A 21,426-nucleotide genomic window follows, 5' to 3' on the forward strand; every position below is an offset into this window, starting at 1 on the left:
GGAGGGCGCACGGGCTGAGCCAATAGGGGCAGCCCGGAGCCAGCCAGGCAGTTTTATTGAAATATTTTTAAATAATTTGCACGTGTTAGTCTCGTGTGTCAGCAATGCTGTGTGGTCCCCTGGGACAGCAAGCCCAGGGGTTGGATAGGAAATGTTCTGTCCCTTGAGTCCATGCTGAGGTTCCCCTGTACGGAGCAGCTGGTCAGCCCATCAGGGGCTGGCACTGTCGAGCATGTGCAGTCCTCACAGGGCATCCTGAAGGCCAAAGCTGGAGGCCCCACTGCTAAGAGCGTGCCCCAGGCAGCTGAAGGCTGGGTGTGGGTGGCTTGGCACGGTGCCCTCGGTGGCAGAGGAGACTGCCCGCCTCACAGTTCAGGTTGCGGTAGCGAGCAACAGCTGGTGTGGGGCGGGGGCACATGGACAAGAAGCCAAAGCTGAAGGGGCCCAGGCAGCAGCCAGGGCAGGGTAGCCCCTCATCGGACTCCCGAGGAGCTGAAGGGGGCGGCGAGGGTTCTGTCCGCTCCAGTGCTGCTGCCCGGGGCAGGCTATGCTGGGCCCGGTTCCAGGGCTCCCCGGCCCAGCCCTGTGGGGAGTTCACCACCACAGCTGGGGGGTTGTTGTTAAGGGGAGGTCCTGATCTAGGGGACCAGGGCTGGGAGGCTGATGAACAAGTGCTGATGAAGTTGTCTGTGGCCACAGCCAGGGGCAGCTGGGGAGCTGGGGGTTCTGGCTCAGGGCTACTGCCCTCACACTCCATTCTCTCTTCAGCCAAGGGGCCCACAGAGGGAGGGCCAGGACCTGGCAGTACCGTCTCCATGCGTCGGGGGAGTTCAGGGGATGATGGTAATGAGCGGCAGCGGCGGGCAGGTGTTCCAGGCTGGAGTAGGGTCTCTGGAGTGGTCACCAAGGGCAGCCGGGTGGAGGCCAGTGGTGATGGTGGTACAAGGGGCAAGGGGGCGACTGGCTTGCTGGGTGTGTCCAGGAGCTTGATCTTGCCACCCCTGAGGTCTTCCCGCAGTGAGAAGGGGTTGACTCGAGTCAGATTGTCCCCCCAGTTGGGGGGTGATTCTAGTGATGGGGGCAGGAAGAGGTCTGATCGGCTTCGGGAGAGCCGAGGGTCTGGCCTGGGAAGCGTGGCAGAGGGACCCCCTCTTGGAACAGGCCCTGTAAACAGAGAAGTCTGTGATCACTCTTCTCAGTATTGACAGCTTCTAGAGCAGGGGTGGGGAACGTCCGGCCCGTGGGGCACGCAAGGCCCACGAAATCGTTTGGTCTGGCCCTGCCAGGGCATTAAGGGTGAGTTAATTAAATGTTTGACCAAATATAGCAAGCTACTTTTTAAGTTGATAATTTTGCATGGTCCACGAATGATGTTATAAATATCCAAATGGCCCTTGGCAGAATAATGGTTCCTCACCCTTGTTCTATGTCTCATTATTCACCAGGAGGCTGGTGGGACTAGAACTTAGAAAAGGGAGTCTGACAGGGTGCTTTGGAAAGGAGATGTCACCTCCAGCCATTTTTTTTACCTTTTTCCTTCCTTAAGGCTCTACAATTAGAAAACTATCTTCTTTGAGATGTTTTTTCACCCCTACCCTTATCCCCAGCCTTCTCAACTAACAAATACACTTAGTCTCCCCCAGATAATTCCCTGAGTTCTAAGGAGGAGAGAGGCAAAGGGACTCCAGTTGGGTCAAGGTCATGCTCACTTACCCTGATTGTGCATCAGGGGAGCCCTGGTGAGGGGAGCTGGCTCAGGCAGTTGCTCCAGGATCCATTCCAGGTGCTGGGTGATTTCGGTGAAGGGAGCACGGGCACTAGGTTCCATCTGATGGGTAGAGACAGGGGCAGCTTCACTCAGTGCTCCAAAAGCGGGTCCCTGAGTTCTCCACCATCACCTGGGACAGGACAGCCTGGTCAGCTGATGGATGGGGCGGAGGGCAGGGAGGGTGAGGCTCTTACACTGCAGCAGTGGATGGCCAGGAGCAGGAAAGGCAGTGGGCAGTCATCCCCTACCAGGGTCCGGAAAGCAGGCACATCCAGGCCAAAGTCCTGTGGGGACAGAAAGGGCCTCCAAGTCAACTTTCCTTGGGTTCTCCTTCTGCCCCCAGTCAGGACCTCAAGTTCCAGGGAACCCTTCCTGGTTATGTTTCCCAGTCTGGAGGTCCTCCTTTTCAAATCTGGAGACATCATTCACCTCAGTACGGGGCAGGTAGTCAGGGTCTGCAGGTACTCGTGCGATGAGCTCACAGAGGACAATCCCAAAGGCAAAGACATCGGCCTGGGGGTAGGAGATGATGTTAGGGGGAGGAACTGCCAGTTTTCATGTCAGAATTCACGGGGGAGTCTTGACAGTTTCTGTGTGTTGGAGGGGTGCCTGTGAAGGGCAAGGGGGTGTCCTGGGGGCCTCCTGAATATCTGGAACGGTGTTGAGGAACTTGGGATAGGAACTTATAGGAGTATCTCAGGGTCTCTGGAAGACCATGGGGACCTGAAGGGTTGACATCTTACCTTCTCATCATATAGCTCACCCCTCAGCACCTCTGGAGCCATCCAGTACGGGGAGCCCACTACAGCCAATGGCTCCTTCCTTTCCCCTTCCCTGCAGGGCAGGGGCAGAGTGGTGAGAAACATCCCACTCAGACATCCTCCCCAAACAAAGAGAGGAGGCCGGCCCCCTCTCCCCACCCCAAGGGAAACATCCCAGGGGGCTTCATTTAGATAGGGGCCTTCTGGGAGGTTTGGGGGAACGGGGCATTCAGCTCACCTATACACAGGAATCTTTTCAGCCAGCCCGAAGTCACCCACAACAGCTGTGAAGCTTCGGCCTTCCCGACGGATCAGACAATTCTGACATACACATACAGTATCCCACACACCCATCACCTTCTGCTCTTCGATCTCCCAATCTATAACCCAACCTCTGTCACCCCAGAATAACCCCAGCCCTCTCCCGGTTCTCCAGTGTACCCCAATCTTGCAACATCATCTCACTCCAAACACAGCCTAGTACTTAGCCCTCAGAGCAACCCCCTCGCCCCAGTCCCCCACTGCTTTGCTACTCCAACCTCCTAACATACTTATTATCCACATTCTAACATCCACAGGCTAGTTACAACCCAGGAGTCTCACAACCCCCTCATGCCTCTACCTCTCTGGCCAGCCTACCTTGGATGTGAGGTCTCGGTGGAATACACCTTTGGCGTGCAGGTACTGCAGGCCCTGAGCGATATCCAGAGCCAGGCGGAGCCTGACAGGCCAGGAGAGGGGTTCAGGAGAGCCGAGCAGCTGTTCCAAGGTTCCCCCATTCATATACTGGGGCAGATGGGAGGAGAAGGGGCATGAATGCCAAGGCTTCAGTCTGTACTCTAGTCTCCCACCTATAAGCCAGGGGACACTCAGAGGGGCGGGCCTGTGCTCCAGGGTTCCAAATTCACATTCTAGGGCGGTCCTGTCCAACACATAAGCAACTATTTAAAATTAAGGTAGTAGGTTTAGATAAAATTAAAGGCTCAGTTTCTCAGACTAGCCACATTTCCATGCTCACGGTTTTGCACGGAACAGATACAGAACATCTGCATCAGGGCAGAAAGTTCTATTGGAGGAGAGGAGGAGAACGGCTGGGGCCTTTCTCGGTCTGCCCAAGGGGAAGTTTAGGGAAGACTCCCCGGGAGGAGGTCCTGCTGCCCTCACTGCTCCTCAGCAGAAGCACCAGGCCATTGACCTCTCCCCCCTTCCTGGCCCATTCTCACCTCGGTAAGAGCGTGCAGCTGCCCCTGGTGCACACAGACCCCCATGAACCTGTTGGAGGGGAGGGGAGGTGGGGGGAAGGCTGTAAGGCACTCGGCCTCTCTGCAGTCTCCACTCTTCCGGCGGGATCCTCCCCCTCATCCCAGCAAGCGCCGGGCTGCTCACCTTAGGATGTTGGGGTGCTGGAGCTGGTTCATCAGCTGCACCTCCCGGAGCGTGTTCCCCCGGTTACTGGGGAGCCTGTTCATTTTCAGCACCATGACCTGCCCTGACTGTCGGTGCCGCACCTGGGGGTGGCGGGGCCGGCGAGTCTCGCGCAGGTGGGACGGTCGCCCCGCCCGGGCCCCCGGCTCCGGCCTCCGGTCCCAGGCTCGGCCCCGCCCCTCCGCCCTCCCGGCCGGTCCTACCTTGTAGACCTCGGAGAAGAAGCCGGCGCCGATCTTCTCCGCGCAGTGGAAATCGTCCACGCGCGCCAGGCTGGACACGGCGCTGCGGAGGGCCCGGTAGGAGGAGGGGCGGCCCCGGCCCGGGCCTCCCCCCGCGCCCGCGGGCCCCTCCCCCGGCGCCTCTCCCGGCCCGGGCCCTGGGCCCCGCCGCGGGGGCCGTTCCCCGGCCATGGCCGGGCCCCCAGCCCGGGCCGGCCTCACATGGCCAGGTCCCTGGGCCCGGGGCGAGCCGCGCTGGCCATGGGAGGGGGCCCCGCCGGGTCCGGGACGCCGGGACTCCCGCTCCCGCCTCGGAGAATGGAAGATCCGCCGCAGATCCCGGACCCGCCCCCGCCGTGCCGGCTCGCGGGGCCCCGGGGACGCCGCTCCGCGCTGCGCAGGGCCTGGGCCTGGGCCTGGGCCTGGGCCGGGCGGCGGCGGCGGCGCTCCGGGCGCCGGCGGGCAGGCGGGCTCCCCGCGGGCGGAGGCGGGCGGCGGCGGCAGCGCTGGGCTCGGGCTCGCGGCCTGCCGGGGGCGGGGCTGCGCGGGCCTCCGCTTAACTCCTTGGAGCCCGGCCCCCGGCGGCGGCCACGCCCCCCAGGTGCGCACCCCCTACCGCGGCGGGCACGCCCGGGCGCGGGGTCCGGGGCGTTGGGCTCCCGGAAACGAACTCAGGCCGGAGCCGAGTGACGGAGGGCAGCGAGGGCCGGCGGTGCGAGCGCGCGGGCGCAGTGTCTCCGCGGCCCCGGGGGCCCTCGCTCCGCTCCCACCCTCGGGTCGCCGTCAGCTGGGGGCCGGGCTCGGGGAACCGCGCGCTCCCCGGGCTCCATGGGCCGACGGGGCAGCGCGTTACACCCTCCCGGCCAGCCCGCCCCTCCGGCCGCCAGCCGCCCGCCCGGCTCCCCGGCCCGCCCCCGGGCCCCCGCCCCTCCGCCGCCGACCTCTGGACTCCCGGGCACGTCCTCCCTCCGCGGGCTGCGGGGATGCCCACGGGCGGCAGCGAGCCCTCGCCCAGCCCATCCCCCGCGTGGCGCCAACTCCTCCTCACTCCATCCCGGCTCCTCGAACAAAGTTCAAATTCCACAGCCTCCGCCTGGGGACACACGGGCTGGACCTTCGCACTATTCCGTCCCAACGACCCTTTTCCTCAAAAAAGCAGCCTCCACCTGCAGGGAAGCCCCGCCTTCCGCGAGACCCTCCCCCTCGGGGACCCCCGGCGTCCTCAGCGGGACCCCCTCCCCTGCAGAGGGGCCTCTCCTCAGCATCGCACTGCAGACGTCAGTGCGCACCGCCGCTTCCCCGGGGCACCCCTCCTCCGGGCGCTCCTGCACGCAGCGAGACCCCACCTCTCAGAGTGACACCCCCGGCCCTGGGGCTCCTCCCTTCCGTGCGGCCCCGCCCTCCGCGGTGTGACCCCTCGGCAGGTTCCGCCCTCCGGCTCGTAGGAGCCCGCTCTGCCCCCTCAGGCAGGAGGAGGCGCTGCAGCCACCGCCTCGATCGCCGCGGGGCCCTGCCCCTACGTGCGCGCGCACCGTTTCGGGACGCCGGGCACGCGCCGTCTCCTACGCTTCCGGTCCGTTTCTGGCTCCTCCGGCGAAATAGCCAATCATCGCCAGGGTCGGGTGACGTCACTGCATACCGGCGGCGGCTTCCCGAGGAGCGGCGCTGGGCGTGGGTGATCGCCCCCTAGCGGCGGGACGGAGGGCGGCGGGAGTGGAGGCCTCGGGCCTCGGGAGTGAGACCGGCCGTCGGACCTCGGAGGAGCGGGGCTGGGTGCTTTTGAGAAATTCTAGTGTTTCTATTTCTGTGGTAAGCTGGAAAGAAAACTAGAGGCCTGCCCCAGGTGTATGGGAGTGGGGACCAAGTGCTCCTTGTTAAGGGCGGAGGGGAAAAGCATACATAAAGTCAGTCTTAAATGACAAAAGAAGCATGAGGGTCGGGAGAAGGCCAGAGGCTGCCTCGGTGGGGGAAGGTTTTGCACGAGTTTGGAGGGAAGAACCGGAGAGATCACGGTCCTCCCTGCCAGCGGAGACAGACCAATCCGGAGAAACCTGTGCCTGGACCTTGTGCATCACATCCATCCTTCCAGAGGCAATCTGGTCTCAGCCCAGCACACTCATTCTTCACATGGAATTAATGTTAGCATCTACAACGGCTTAACTTGTAAATTTGCTTTCTATAGAAGTATGCTGTCTATAAATACTAGGGATTTATGCCTCATTTCGTTTACATAAGATTATAATAGGTACTTTGACACGTATCTGACCCTTTATCCGAGTTTGAGAATTATTATGGTTGATGATAGTAATTCCAAGCAGAGGAGCCAGGTTTCTGTTTCAGGAAGGCTACTGTGGTGGCTGCATGGAGGCAGGGAGTCTGATTAGGAGGGAGGCTCTGACAAGGACTCAGGAGACCATGAGGGACTGAACTAGGAGGACAGGGGTGATAGGGAAGGGGAGGAGGAAACATCCATGCCCTATGGGAAAATTGGCTGATAGATTAGTATCCAAAGTCGGTCCTGGGGAGAGAAAGAGCATCAGCCAGGATAATTTTTAAATTTCTAGCTTAGATGATGGGGAGATAACAACTGGGATAAAAAATCCAGGAGGAGGAAAGGCTGAGTAAAGGATGGTAAATGATTTCCATAAACAAGGCAGTAATGGTAAACTATGACGGTGGATGCCATCGTCCACGTAGGGTGTAAAGAAGGAGAAATAGGCTGGCAGAATCCGAGGAAAACCAGCATTAAAGGGCAGTGGAGGAAGAGAAGTCATGAAGGACACTGAGAAGAAACAAGCTAAAAGACAGGAAGAGAATTTAGAGAGTCCGGTGCCATGGACTCGAAGGATGGAGCATTTAGGGAAAATGGAATAATGAACAGCATTAAATAGTGCAGAGGGGTCTGCTAAGATAAATTTTAAATGTTTCTTGAATTAGCTTATTAGCAGATCCTTTTGTTGTTTTTCAAACTTTTTATGATGGAAAATGTCAAACATAAGCAGAGAATAGAACAGCGGGCCCTTATTTACCTGGGAGAGAAGTTCATTTTGTTGGAGACCCGTGCCTCAGCCGTGCTGTAGCTCTCAGCGATTTGTCGGAGTAAAAGTACCACTTCATGTACCTTTTATCCCAGTGATTCTCCAATGATCAACTCATGGCCCATTTTGTTTCTTTTATACCCCTGCTGTCCTCCCCCCATCCCAGTTATTTGATGCATATTTCTGACATTATATCACTTTATCAATATGTTTATCAGTATGTTCTCTAAAACATAAGGATTCTTCTTTAAAACAAAATCATGGTACCATTGTCACATCTGAAAAAAATGAACAATTCTTAATGTCATCAAGCATCTAGTTATTCACATTTCCCCCATTGTTTTATATTTAATTTTTTTTATTGATGTTAGAGAGAAGAAGGGAGAAGGGGCGAGAGAGAGATAGAAATATCAATGATAAGTATCATCGATCGGCTGCCTCCTGCACATCCCCTACTGGGGATCGAGCCTGAAACCCCAGGCATGTGCCCCTGACTGGAATTGAACCTGGGACCCTTCAGTCCGCAGGGCGACACTCTCCACTGAGCCAAACCAGCTAGAGCTATATTGAGTTTTTAAAAATTGTTTATGTGAATCAAGATATGAGTAAGGACCATACTTTGCAGCTAATATGTCTCTTGAATTTTTAAAAAACTTTGTCTATTCTCCATCTTTCCCCCCTTATTATTTATTTTTTAAGAAACCAGGTCATTTATCCTGTAAAGTTTCTCAAAGTCTGAACTTTGCTGAGCTTCTACTGGCGTAATTTAGTATGTTCCTCAGCTCTGTATTTGTGGTAAATTATTAGAGGCTTAATCAGATTTAGATTTGATTATTTTGGTAAAACTAATTCATAGGTGGTTTTAGTGCATTTACCAGGAGGCATACAGTGGTGGTCTTTTTGTGATATTAGTAATTAATGATGATCGTTGTCTAGACTAGCATTGTTCAAACTTGGCGCTGATGACATTATGGGCTGGATAGTTCTTTATCGTAGGAAGTTGTTCTATGCATTGTAGGATGTTTAGTAGCATCTCTGGCCTCTACCCACTGAATGCCGGTAGCAACTCCCCCAATTGCGATAACAAAAAATGCTTCTAGACAATTGTTAAATTTTCCTTAGTGGGCTAAATGTCCTTGATTGAGAACCACTGGTCTAGGTTCATTAATATAGGATTTAGAACATAATATTTTCATTCGAGCCTTCCTTCTTTGTTAGGCAGAATAAATACGTCTACAAAGAGAAACTTTTACACATTAACTGTTTGTTCCCTAGAGCTACATTTCATATAGGAAAGCAAGAAAAATGTTGATTTGTTTCCCTTTTATCAGCTTTTAAAGTAATGAGTTGGTTACTTAGCATTTTCCAAAGGAACCAGTGATTTTTTTTTTAGTACTATTATGACTCATACTTTAACACATATATGATGTGTCTCAATCATTGGCAGTTTTTAAACATTTTGATGCTTAAGTTGACATATTTGGCCAGTGGGAACTTATTCAAGTTGGCGCCTGAGAGTCCTTTTGCTATGACCTTTAAGGTTTCTTGCTCCTTGATATGATAAAATTTTCCAGGCTCATTTTGTGCGTTCCTAGACTAGAGCTGGTATCAGCGATTTTTTCCAATGATTCATGGTTCCTCTTAATTGGAAATGGTATTTAGAGAACACATTCTGGGCACTAGGGATGTAGGTTATTTGACCTTAGGAAAAGCAGTTAAATGAATACATAGTCAATTACCTGTTCTCAAAACAGCCCCCTGCACCTCTTTTTATAAAAAATTTCAAACATGCAAAAAAGTTGAAGGAATGCACAATGAACAGCTGTACCGTACACTCTCACCTAGACTCAACAACTGTTTATATTTTATTGTGTTTGTTCTCTTCTTTCTCATGTGGTATGGTATGATAGAGCATCATATCATATAATTTTTAAAAATCCTCACCCGAGAACATGTTTCTATTGATTTTTAGAGAGAAAGAGAGAGAGAGAGAGAGAGAGAGAGAGAGAGAGAGAGAAACATTGATCAGTTGCCTACAGTACATGCCTCCATCAGGATTGACACTCTAGCCAACTGAGCCACACTGGCCAGGGCTCATATATAGTTTTTATTGTACCATTTGAAAATAAGTTTCAGGCATTGTGACACTTCATTAGCATTATCTGCTAAGATCATTTTCTATGTAACCACAATACCATTATCATATCTTGAGTTACTTTCTTCAGTTAGTTTTATTGTCTTCTTAGGTCTCTTTTGCTGTTTCTTCTTCATCTTCCTGATCTCTAAACAGTGGTGTATCCACAGCTCCATCATTGGACCTCTTCTCTCTACACACGTACATGGTAGGTCATTCCATAACTCCAAGGCTCTAAATACTATTTATATTCTCGTGACTACCACTTTTTCTCTCTCGACCCAATCTGTCCTCTGAACTCGAGACTCCTATATTCAATTGCTTCATGGTCTTTGTTACAAAACATTTGCATACATTAATTTGAGCCTCACAACAGTGGCAGGGTGACTATAGTATCTGCATTTTGTAAGTGATAGAGGGGTTTAGAGATAGTAAATGACTTGCCCAAAGTCACGTGAAGCTCAGCTTTTCTGACTCCTACATAGTACACATTGTGCCACCGTGAAGTGTGACTAGCAGGGAGTGGCAGGCATATCTGTTGAATGGCTGATGATCCAGATTATGGTAGGTATTCAGTAAGTGTCAAGTTATACTAGTGAAAATTAACGATGTCACCCTGCCTAGAGGTCTCTAGTTTCCTTTCCCCCCTCCCCTCCCCTCGGGGCTCCCCTCAGAGACCCTCTTTCCGATGAAGTCCGTCACCTTTAGTCAAGACTCACAAAGAGCGGAATCCACGTCTCCTCAGGCAGGTGCTCAGACGAGGGCTTAAGAAGGAAGGGTCCTCTTTTGAGATACAGCTCAAGAGACCTAACAGTTTTGCCCTCCCACCTCAGGCCTTCCTCGGGTCCTGGAGTGGCGAGGCTGTACTGCCCCTCTTCCCCGCCCCCATGTGGCAGGACTGCCCTTGTTCTGGAGTAGAGACCTGGGAGCCTCTGCTCTCAGGTTCTGCGGGCTTCGGCCCGGCCATCATCACACTAGCGCCCCCTCCCCTCTCCCCTCCCTTCGCCCCGCCCCTGCCTCTGGCTCCGCCCCACAGCCCTGGACACAGGGTAAACAGCCCAGAGACAGCCTGTGTTCCCATGGCTATGGCCAGCACCTTCATACCCGGGCTGAACCCTCAGAATCCTCATTATATCCCGGGGTAAGACTTCTACCCAGAGCACGGCCCTGCGTGCTTCTGGGAAGGGGGGTTTAGGGATATAGAAGTTGTGCACCTAGACCTTGGGGGCCAAGTGGACACACCTGTACAGCAGGCCCAGGGCTGGGATATCTATGGTGTTGGACATAAAATGAAAAGCAAGCAATAGTAGCTGGGCCGGCCACAAAGCTCTGTGTTGTCTTTTCCATGGTAACAGGGTAGCAGCCGAGGGAAATGCCTGCTCCAAATATACAACCAGCCGAGTCCAGAAGAGACCAGGGCTTCAGAGCTCTCTGCTTCTGTCTCTGGGGAGGGTGGGCAGGGGGAATCTAGAGATGAGTGGGTGAGTCCTGTGCTACAGGTACACTGGACACTGCCCACTGCTTCGGTTCAGCATGGGCCAGACCTATGGGCAGATGACCGGTCAGCTACTCCGGGGAGCTCCTGGCATAGCCTGGCCCCCTGCCCATCGCATACTTCTGCCTCCCATTCGGCCTCCAAGATCTCCCGAGGTTCCTCGTGGAAGCCTGCCTGTCGGGCGTGGGCACAAAAGGCTCAGTTCCAGCATGATCCCTGGGTACACAGGTATGTACACAAACATAAACAGGTGCCCCATCCCTGAACGTGTGTCCCAAGCACTAACAGAGATCTTCTTTGCCCCCTGCCCACCCAGGTTTTATCCCCCAGGCACGGTTCATCTTTGCCAAGAATTGCAGCCAGGTCTGGGCTGAGGCTCTGAATGATTTTACTCAGTGGCACGGAGAACAAGGGAGTCAGGAGCTGTCAAAGCAGGTCAAGGGAGAAGATGTGGAGGAAGACCAAGAATCAGAGCCAAAGCCGAAGCCAGAGCTGGAGGCGCAGGGGGCAGAGCTGGGGCAGGAGGCAGGACAAGTGAGGCTGTGAAGGGGGGGGAGAGGGGGGGTGCAGTGTGGTGGGAGTGGGGAGCCGTACCTCTGTGTAGGCTGGGGACATGGGCTTGCCTGCCAGCTCCACTCCCTGGGAGCTTGTGTCAGAGCCCGGGGGCTAAGTTTGATAGCACCATTTTTCTTCTGTCAACTTCCCTCACAAGGCTTCCCCCTATTCCATGGCTGACGGAGATCCTCACAAGTTCTTCATGTCAGGTGAGGGAGGTGGGTAATGACTAAAGGTGTGGGAGGCCCCCAGGAGGTCCTGACCCAGAATCCCCTCCCCAGGTTTCACGGGCTTTGTGCCCCGTGCCCGCTTCCTCTTCGGCTCCAGCTTTCCTGTGCTCACCAACCAGGCGCTGCAGGAATTTGGACAGATGTGCTCACAGGGCAAACCCCAGAAGGATCTCAAACATCTCCCCCCACTTTCAAGGACCTACCCTCAGAACCTGGGTCTTTTGCCTAACTATGGAGGCTATGTGCCAGGTGAGGGTGTGTGTGTGTGTGTGTGTGTGTGTGTGTGTGTGTTTGTGTGAGAGAGAGAGATAGGTAGGTGGAGGTGGTTTTGGTAGTTGGAAATAATAGATATGAGGGGACCTCAGGGCATGTAGTTCAGCTTTATCATTGGGCAGGAAAGAAAACTGAGGAACTGAGGGAGCTCACAGTGGGGAATTAGGACCAGATTTTGGAGGACAGCTTGGAGGGTCTAGGCAACTGGCTGAGAAGTAAATGGCTTTTCCATGCCACTGACTACATGTGACAGACTCTCTTGACCACACAGGATATAAGTTCCAGTTTGGCCGCACATATGGGCATCTCACCCATGATGCTCTGGGCCTCAGCACCATCCAGAAGCAGCTCGTGGCGTAGGTACCTGGACTTCAAGTTCTTTCTTCCCTTTTCATGTATCCCAGTCATGCTTTTGGAAGAGAGAGAGAGATGGGCTGGAGGGTAGGGGGAGGCACAAAGAGAATGGTTTGGAGGCCAAGCACCTTTTTTATTAATAGGTGTAATAAATAAATAAATAAATACATAAACAGAAGCCTGGGCTGCTCCTCCCTCTTCTGACCACCAGGCATTGGCCACAGCCTATTTACATCTGGGAGCTTAGGGATCTGGCCCCTTCACGGTCACCCATCATCCTCACCACCTGGCCTGGGAGCCCTGCAGATGGGCCTTCTGGTCACCTCCATCCACAGGGACATGCTTGTTGGTACCCATGGAAAGGCTGGCCCAGACGGGCCAGGGAAACCCTGGCAGCCCAGTGCTGCGTCCCTTCCCTCCTTTCCTGGGTGGTCTGGACATGGTCATGGGACAGTTGAGGGGGGTGGGTAATTAATACTGAGCACAGGAATACGTGGCCCCAGCTCCCAGTCTGCTCTCTACAGCCAAGCCAGAGGGCTTGGGGGGGGGGGGTGTGTGTCTCGGGCTCTGAGTCTGATGGTTATGAGGGTCCCTGAGGCCACCAGCATGCAGAGGACCTCAGTTTTGGCTGTTTCCAGGAGTTGGACTTGGAGTTGGGGTCAAGGTCACGTAGGCCAGAGGCACCAGGCCAGTGTCAGGGCCACGGCTGCAGCGCAGCCAGTCTCCTCCGGCTGGCCCCAGCACTCGGAGGACATCTCCCTTGTGGAAGCTCAGCTGTCCAGGGCCTGTGGCCAGATGGTGGCACAGTGCTTTTACCTCGCTGGAGAAACAACAAATGGATGTCAGAGAAACCCCACCCAAAACAAACCCAGTCCCTAGTCCTTCAGGCCCCCAGGGCTCACCATGGAGGCTTGGAGGGCAGGGCTGGAGCATGTGGCTCCTGCTGGCTCTCCTTGGGCTCTGGCTCCCGGCGGGCACCCACTGTCTGTGCCACGAGTTGGAACATGGACTTGTCCAGACTCAGCCAGTCCGAGGGCAGCCTAGGGGTTAGCAGTCAGGGCTTGGACTGAGCCCTGGCTTAGACCAGGCTCCCCACTCCCTCTGTCCATGGGCTGCCTCTCACCTGTTTGTGGGCCGGATCTCTCGCTGAGCCTTTCGGGATCCAAAGAGGTGTCCCCACTTGATGCCCCCAGGTGACGGTCCAGAGGCTCCTTCCTCACTTTCTGCTGGGGGGGCAGTAGACCCCTCTCTCTCCCGACTGTGTCTCAGCTCAGCCAGCACAGAATCAGGGGGGCTCCCCATCCAGAAGGGCCAGCCCCTGTCCCGGCCAAGGGTCTCCTCAGGGGCAGGGCAGGCCTCAGCTCCCTCTACTACTCCCTCTCGCGGGGGTGGCCCCCCACCTCCTGCCCCTTTCTTTTTCTCACTGCTGCTGCCACTGCAGCTATTGCTGCCACCACGGGGGAACCTAGAACCTTCAGTGGAGCCGTCAATGTAGACCTGGGAGCTCTGCATGAGCTGGTACCACCAACCAGACTGCCCACTTCGGGCCTTGCCACGCTCCGAGCCCCCAGCTGCCTCTGTCACCTCTTCCGTCTCCTCCTCTTCCTCATCTTCTCCCCCTTCTGGGGCACCCACACCTTTCACCCGTTTCCCATGGGCTGCGCTGTCCATGTCTCCGGGGCCCTCCTGGCTCCGGGCCCGGGCCAACTGCAGCGTTGAGTGGGCGGACAGCAGCAGGTCCTGGGACACGCGCAGCAGTTCCTTGTGCTGCCGCTGCTGCTGCCCACTTTGCAGCAGCCGGTGCTGGAACAGCAAGTCCAGGCTGAAGGGCAGCAGGGCCAGGGGCTGTAGCAGCAGCAGCAGCTCCTCAAAGAGGCCAGGGCACACGGTATGCGCTGCACTCAGGAAGCCCCATGGCTGGTAGTGGGTCTGGATGATGTCTAGGGAGAGAGAGAGAGGGACTGAGCCACACAGGAAGGCAGAGCCTGGCCTGGGGTGGCCTTTGAAAGGCAACCTGGGCAGAGCCATTGCTTCGTGCTGCACAGGCTGTAATGTGCTATTTAGAGGCACTACAGTGGAGGCGATTCCTGAAGTGTTGGTGCATTAGCTGCACCTTAAGTGGCAGCCGCGAGTTCAGGCGGCCTGAGTGTCCTGCTGACTGCCAGGCTCTACCACAGCAGAAGCTGGGGAAGGACTCTGGTAGAAGCCCAAGCGTTGCATGGTTCCCCTCTCCACCTCTAGCGTCTGAAAAGACAGCTGTGCCTCGCTCTGAGCCTGTGAGGCCTGGCCTATGATGAGTCTGCAAGACAGGGCAGGGTTCTGGGCATTACCTTCGTGGTTATAGAGGTGATTAAACCAGAACTCCAGGGACCGGATGCTGTAGGGAGATAGGTGAAGAGAGTTGAGTCTTATGTGGGCATCGCCAGATCATAAAGTGCAAAGGAGACAGACACAGGGGTCAGACACAGGGCAGACTATAGGTGAACATCTCTCTTCTATGGCAGGGATGCTACCTGGTTCATTTTATGTCATGTACTTCTGAAAAGTCAGTGAAGATGTGGGGCCGGGGGGAGGGGAGGGGAGGGCGGGGTGAACATGTGTTTCACAAACCAGTCACTTCCTCCTAGAAGGTGTCACTTTGCACAAGACCCAGGAAGTCAGGGCAGCTCCTGAGTGGAGTACAGAGCCGAAGGGGGTGACCTGGGCCCATGCTTGAGAAAGAAAAATACTATGACATGGATCCCAAGGTGGACTTAGGGTCAAGCAGGATTTGGAAGCGGTGCTGGCATTGAGAGGATCAGGGTTTACAATATCCAGAGAAACAGAACCAGATTAATTTCCAAAGAAGCCAGATTGTGGATTTGTAAAAGTGGAAGACCATGTTGGTGTCAGTGCCGGAGGATCGTGGGTGTGGTGGGAAACCACTGGTCTACTGAGAGGCTGTAGCTAGGTGGAGGGAAGTGAGCCTGCGCTCTGGCAGTAGGTCCCACAGCTCCCCCTTTCTGTCTCAGGTAGGGAGCTGCTTCCTCAGAGGCAGCCTCGACTGGGGGGGGGGGGGGGGGGGGGGAGGGCTGGTGGCTGCAGATCTCGCTGCGCCACCACACTCACTTGAGCAGGCCGAGGACAAAGGCGTCGAAGCGCATGGTGTGACTGGTGAGCTCGGGGAACTGGCTGACCTTGTTGTAGAGGCCGTGCAGGACCTTGGTGGATGGGCCTGGGAGGAAGCCAGAGTTGCAGGTCACATGCCCAATCTCTGGAACCCTAAATTCCCCCTGGGGTCCCCATCTTGCACACAGCACTTACCTAGTTGCGTAGACGCCTCAACCACACTCCACGGCATGTTCTTACGTTGCCCGATGATGACATCCAGCACAAAGGCCTTGAGCCCATCCTCCAGCACAGCCCGGACCGCGGGGCACAAGTACTTCAGGACCAGGTGGCCTACATTGGGGCTAACAGAACTGTTCCCCAGCTTTGCCTGTGGAGGCAGTAGGGAAGTACAGGGGATCACTGCAAGTTCAACCCTGGTCCTCTCGGACCTTCTTAGCCCTTATGGTGCTTCTTTGTGATCCCCATTCCTAAGTATCAACTCTGGGTTCTAGGTGGCAGCACAGGGAAGGTGAGGGTCAGCAGGTAGAGCTCAGCTCTCCACAGTTTCTTGCCTACCTTCACCCCAGGATCCCGGCTTGTGCCAAAATGGGCCACGATGAGGTCCACTGCAGTGTTAACAGCTTTCACCAGCCCTGCAAGCGAGGATTTGATGTAACAGCTCCCCGAAAAGTCCCTGAGCAACTCAGCTGGACTGAACCCTCTGTGGGAGGAGGATGGGCTTCCATACACTCTGTGTCCCTGCAACATGGGTCTCATCAAGGTACCAGGCCCAGGCCACTTCCTGTTTTTCCCAGTTCTCCAGCCCCTCCTGTTTTCACGCCCCGGCTGGGACCCACTTCAATGATTACATTATTGAGACCCTCAAAGCCCTAACTTCCTTGCCCTCTTACTCCAATCCTGGGTCAATCTATCTGTCTTCTCCACTCTGAGACACCAGGCTACTGACTGCTGCGTAAAGTCCAGGGCCACTCTCACCGGTGAGCGACACGGGCACTTCTCTGTGGTGTGCCTGTGGCACCCTCAGCTATGCTCTCAAGTTGCCATGCCAAATCTTTACCCCTCTTCTCAAGCCCTTGGTTCTACTTCACACAGAGAGCAGAGACCACTGGTCACGAGTTCCTTCAACTTTCTTCTCCATCCAAAAGACGTAACTACATTATTTCTCTCCTCCCCACTGCTGCCCCTCTCACTCTCTCCATCTTTTGGAGGAGGGTGGCTGCTCCCCTTCTTGCCCAAGGTTCTTCCCTCTCCCTAAGCTCTGAATCTCCCACTCTGCCTCTGAAAGGGACTTGAGTTTCATCTTTCTCCCCTTTAAGTAATAAGCTCCTTCCCCTTCAGCCCCTCAATTTTTTCTCTCCATCATCGCACTGAAACTGCTCTCTCTTATGGTCTCTTATTTGCTAAATAGCTTGATTCCTTGTCAGTCCGTGTCTGACTAGATGTTACCATCAGGTTTACCCCGACCTCTAGGCCCTGTGGTAACTGAATCCCCCCATAAGAGCACAGGGACATTTATTTATGACATGCGTCTCCCTCAATAAGTTCCCGGAGAGGAGAGACTGGAGCCTGACTCCAAAGCACCTGATCAATGGCCCTTCCTCACGTGTACACACTCAGGGCACATGGTACGTGACTTCTCGCCCCAATGCCTGTGCTCTCTAATTCCTTCCTGGCACCTGGAATTCTAAGGCTGGGAAATATTCTGGAGGGCCAGGCAGCAGGGCAATAGGCACGGACAGGTAGTGACAACAGGACTCCTGGCCTGAGCTGGGGGAACATCCACCTTTTTTCTGAAGCAGGTCAATGGAAATGGCTTCTGAGTTGCCGTCTGGGGACAGACAAAACTCAGCAGGAGGCTTCTCAGTCAAGGAAAAGGGATCCTGGAAGTCAGGGCAGGTCAGTGATAGCGGTTTCACCATTGGACCTGGAAGAAGAGAAAAATCAGTCCCACGAACTCTCCTTCCAAGCGTTGCAGCTCAGTTCTGTGCCTTACACCCCCTGAGACTGACCCCTTCTCCACCCCTTCCCAGCTACGGCAGAGCCTGCCTGGTGTCCTGGGGACCTGCCCACACACCATTCAGCCGGCAGTTCAGGTGGCCAGCAGCACTGAGGGAGCCAGGGAATTCAAAGATGGGGTTCCTTCGGGTGAGCCGAGCTTCCTGTGGCCTTCGGTCTAGGCTCCCTGACAAACCAGGTGGCCCTAGTGGGTTCTTCCTCCTGTATTCCCGCCACTTGAGCGCTTGAGGGGATAGGTGGTTGGCTGTAAGCAGAACAGATTAGCAGAAGAGACAGGAAAGAATGAGCAGGAGATAGCATTTCATACCCACCCAGTGGGCCCGTGGACAACGCGAGGGTTAGGAGTGAGTACATATTATCCACAGATGCTGGGGAAGGAGATGCAGATATTTTAACCTCTGATCCCAGGCTGGGGTGTAAGAAACTATTCAAAGAGGGTGGTGGTGTCAACGTGTTTGGGGGCAGGCTGTGAAGCTCATACCGTTATTGGGCCTGGAGGCCATGCAGCCTTCACCACCTCCCCGGGCCAGGCTCTCTGCTCGACTGAGGCTAGATCTCCAGGAGCCCAGAGGAGGCAGGCTTCCTGTTCCATGGAGTCGGTACTCAGCCAAGGTCAGTATCTTCTGATCCTCCTTCTGGGGCTGCTGGGAGGTGGCAGGCTGGACAGCAGGACAGGAGAGGCTCCATGGGGGTGAGCTTTCTGTGGCTGTGGCCTGCTCTGGGGGAGGGGAGCACGAAGCGGAGGCAGAGGAGTCGGTGCTGAGCCCAAAGGGGCCAGCGCTCCGGATAGGGGAGTAGCTGCCCAGGGGTGACGGTCGTGAGGTTTCTGGCTCAGGCCCAGTTTTCCTGGCACCTCTGTTGGTGGATGCCTGTGACTCCCCGGAAGGATCTGAGGCAGGGACTTGAGCCGTGGGGGGAGCCAGGGGGGCAGGCTGCTGTGTGCGGCTGCAGCCCGATAGGCTGTAGAGCTGGGAAAGGCTGTGGAGGGCCCGGGCCTTGGCCAGCTGCTTGGGGAAGTGGTGCTGGAACACGAAGGGCTGGATGGGCAGCGTGGTTGGCCTCTGCTCCTTGCTGTAGCGGAGGACCGGTCGGCTCTCAGCACCACCCCCTGTGGCAACATGGACGGAGAAGGAATCAGATGGACAGACACTGAACCCACAGGAGAGGAAGCACAGAAGCAGATGATGCTCCCTGGGGAAGGGGAAAGAGGTGGGCAAGACCTGGGTTGTAGGAATTGAGTGGGGTCGGGTAATCCAAGACTGTGGACTATGACACGGTCCCCGCTTCTTTTGTAAAGCTTTTCCTACTGGATATGAAACAGAACTGTCTTGTATTCGTGGCTGTTCATTAACTCTTGATTTTCTTGACTTCGAAGGTGGTATATCTGAAGGCTCAATTCTTATATCTCACTTTACACTTCTCCCCTGTATTATTCAAGTTCGGACATTCATACGCCCGAACCCACCTTCCTATGATCCCTCGATTGTTCTGCTTTAGGGTTTTGCTTTCATTTAAAATTGGCTATTTTAGAACACTTCATCCATCACCGTTCTCCTGATGACTTGCATCTCTGTCAGTGGCAGAACTACTGTGTTCTTTGTTTCTAAGGCCCAAAGACTTGGAGTCAGAGTCAGATTTCCAGGGTCAAGATGTTATTTACCTCAAACTTTCACTCAGCATCCCCTATCTCCATCCAAGTAGGCACATTTCATTCTTGAGCAAATCTGACCATAATAAAATATTTCTTTACTTGCAGCCAGAATCAGCCTCCTGTCACCCCTCCTCACCTCACTCCTACTCTTTCATGATCCTGGCACTGGAGCCTCAGAGTCCGTATCTGCTCCCTCTACACATTCATGTATTCCCCAAGGGTGGTCCTCTCCTGTTCTTCCAGCCAATCTTCAGGTCAATGTCCCTCAAAGCACGGGGCTCAGGACTAACCCCAAAACTCCAGGCACTTTGTGCATGGGCTGTGCTTCTAATGAAACACTGCGCATGCTGTAAACATCTGAACGAACACAAGGGGATGCTATAAGCAGCCACACGGCCTGAACCCCTGGGTGTGGCTCACTAGCACAGCTCTGTGGCTCAGCAACTCTGTGAGGCAGAAATTACATCCTTGCTTGACAGATCAGGATATTGGAAAGATTAAGTCATTTGCCCACGGTCACACAACTAGGAAGTGGCGGGGCTCGAATTCTGCCTAAGCCAGTCTGACTTTGGGGCTGATGTTCTCTTTCCCACACTGCGCTGCACATGCAATGGTATCAGGCTGGGCTTGCCTACCCCTCAGCTTTTCCCATTAATTTACTTCGGTGAGTCTTCAGGGGATGGTGACCACAACCCCACTAGGGAGGTGTTTCAGAATCACTCCCAGGGGACACTTTCAAACGATACTCTCCTGTCATCCCCAGTCAGTGCTCAGAGAGCAACCTTTGTCATTCTCCCCTGCTCACTACTTCCGTCGGCCCTTAACATGCCAAGTTTATTAACATCTCTGAGCCTTTCTGCCTGCTCTTCTTTCTGCCTGAAATTTTTTCATCATTCATGCATCAGCTCAAACACCACCTCCTCAGCAAGACCTTCTCAACCACCGCAGCCCCTCTGGACAGTCACTCTCATTACCCTGTTGCATTTTCTTTTCAGCATTTTTTCACCACCAGAAATGACCTTATTTGTTTATTGTCTATTACTTCGTGTAAGGGCTCCAGAAAAGAAGGTTTTTAAAAGCTGTTCATTGCTATGCCCCAGTGCCTAGAACACAGCCTGGTACATCGTAGGTAATGAATAAAGATTTATTAAAGGAGTGAATCCCCACTGAAACTTTGGTTACGGCTAGCCTCACTGCATCCCAAATCTTATCAGCTTGCTTCCTAAAGTACCAATTTAATTTTATCCCCTGTGGCCACAACTGCCCGCAGAATAAAGTGGAACCTTCTCAGCCAGGTAGGTGCCCACACTGGCCACAGATTAGGCTTCTCCCGCTCAAACTCCCACACCTGCCATCCTCATCGACACCACTCCTCCCACCCCAGGCCCATGGTAAGCATGCTGCCTTTCCTGCTGGGAATGTCTTCTTCCTTTCCACTTCTGTCAATATCAAATTTCAAGGCTGAGCTGACCTTGGCTATCAGATTAGGTCCTCTCAACCCTAGCTGTATTACATACCTCCTCTATAAAGAAGGTTTTAATTAGACTATTTAATCCTACTCTTTTAGGCAGCCTCCCTGCTAAGTTCCCAGGACCAAGTTTGAGGCAGAGGAATACGATGGGGGAAGGAAAAGGGGGATTATTGTGAGGAGTGGGTCTGAGTTCTACCCTCAGGGAATAAGTTTTCTCACTTTTCTATGTGATAACCCTTAAGAAAATTAGAGACAGAGACAGACCACATTCACCCGAGTCTGCTCTTCTGTAGGTGACACGGCCCCACAGTCTCAATTTCTTCTTAAAACGGAGGGCCCGGAACTCCCAGGTGAGCACTAACTGGTTCAGAGGAGTGGAGGACTAGCAACTCCCCTCTGCAGCCTATGAATAAATCCAGTCGTCGTAACTTCTGAAAACCCTTCAAAACTGCTGATTCCTTCTGAGTTTGCAATCAATTAAATATCCCAAATAACTCAAGTATAACTCACACATCAAACTTCACGCGGGTCCCTGCTTTATCAGTTCTTTCCAGATTTGGTAAGATCCTTCTGAATCTTGATTTTGCTGCTCAGGATCTCAAAGAGATCTCAGCTTCTTTTGTCATTTATGAATTCATTGAATTGTCACTAATTTTTTATTTTTATTTTTATTTACAGAATCAAGAGAAGAGCCCTGTGGTAGGTCACTGGAGACTTATGGAACAGCACACCATCTTGATACAAAGTCATCTGATAGAAAAAACTTCCAATGCCTCTCCTCCCATCTCTGACCAGGATTATTCTTGCCCTCAGAATGCCAGCCACAGGATCCCCTGTGCCTACATACGCCCACCAGATACTGCAGTCTAAGAAGGGAATGGGTTTCAAAGGACTGGCTAATCCCTCTATTTCTGACCTGCATC

The 21,426-nt window shown here is 54.2% G+C and overlaps 3 protein-coding genes across 12 annotated transcripts in view; 1 reads left to right on the plus strand and 2 right to left on the minus strand.

Annotated features, from left to right (window-relative positions):
- Positions 1-23: 23 nt before the first annotated feature.
- Positions 24-4,614, minus strand: TESK1 (testis associated actin remodelling kinase 1). Its single transcript, XM_070431254.1, has 10 exons — positions 4,158-4,614; positions 3,916-4,037; positions 3,753-3,801; positions 3,169-3,315; positions 2,768-2,850; positions 2,512-2,602; positions 2,198-2,281; positions 1,963-2,052; positions 1,714-1,828; positions 24-1,164 (listed from the first exon to the last, which is right to left on the minus strand). Exons 1-10 carry the CDS (start codon positions 4,365-4,367, stop codon positions 284-286), a joined length of 1,872 nt encoding a protein of 623 aa, XP_070287355.1. The 5' UTR covers positions 4,368-4,614; the 3' UTR covers positions 24-283.
- A 1,279-nt stretch (positions 4,615-5,893) lies between these two features.
- CIMIP2B (ciliary microtubule inner protein 2B) lies at positions 5,894-12,344 on the plus strand. Of its 8 annotated transcripts, none has more exons than XM_070431262.1 (7): positions 5,894-5,984; positions 9,460-9,555; positions 10,847-11,070; positions 11,159-11,376; positions 11,555-11,606; positions 11,679-11,876; positions 12,172-12,344. In XM_070431262.1, exons 3-7 carry the CDS (start codon positions 10,881-10,883, stop codon positions 12,258-12,260), a joined length of 747 nt encoding a protein of 248 aa, XP_070287363.1. In that variant the 5' UTR covers positions 5,894-5,984; positions 9,460-9,555; positions 10,847-10,880; the 3' UTR covers positions 12,261-12,344. The 8 variants fall into 8 exon arrangements, with proteins under 8 accessions (XP_070287363.1, XP_070287365.1, XP_070287364.1 ...); XM_070431263.1 differs by lacking the exon at positions 5,894-5,984 and adding an exon at positions 6,002-6,018; XM_070431264.1 differs by lacking the exon at positions 9,460-9,555 and having other exon boundaries at positions 5,896-5,984.
- Positions 12,345-12,366: 22 nt separating this feature from the next.
- Positions 12,367-21,426, minus strand: part of RUSC2 (RUN and SH3 domain containing 2) — a 54,490-nt gene continuing 45,430 nt past the window's right edge. For all 3 annotated transcript variants that reach the window (XM_070431258.1, XM_070431259.1, XM_070431257.1), the window contains 10 exons: positions 17,863-18,489; positions 17,440-17,625; positions 17,149-17,289; positions 15,921-15,997; positions 15,558-15,732; positions 15,363-15,468; positions 14,585-14,631; positions 13,378-14,194; positions 13,157-13,294; positions 12,367-13,074 (listed from right to left, as the gene is read on the minus strand). In XM_070431258.1, coding sequence (XP_070287359.1) covers positions 12,873-13,074; positions 13,157-13,294; positions 13,378-14,194; positions 14,585-14,631; positions 15,363-15,468; positions 15,558-15,732; positions 15,921-15,997; positions 17,149-17,289; positions 17,440-17,625; positions 17,863-18,489 — 2,516 coding nt within the window. In that variant the 3' untranslated portion in view covers positions 12,367-12,872. The remainder of the gene's footprint in view (positions 13,075-13,156; positions 13,295-13,377; positions 14,195-14,584; positions 14,632-15,362; positions 15,469-15,557; positions 15,733-15,920; positions 15,998-17,148; positions 17,290-17,439; positions 17,626-17,862; positions 18,490-21,426) is intronic.

Source organism: Myotis yumanensis, unplaced genomic scaffold, assembly GCF_028538775.1.
Source record: "Myotis yumanensis isolate MYYU_CA2020_CCGP unplaced genomic scaffold, mMyoYum1.0.hap1 SCAF_12, whole genome shotgun sequence".
NCBI classification, from domain to species: domain Eukaryota; kingdom Metazoa; phylum Chordata; class Mammalia; order Chiroptera; family Vespertilionidae; genus Myotis; species Myotis yumanensis.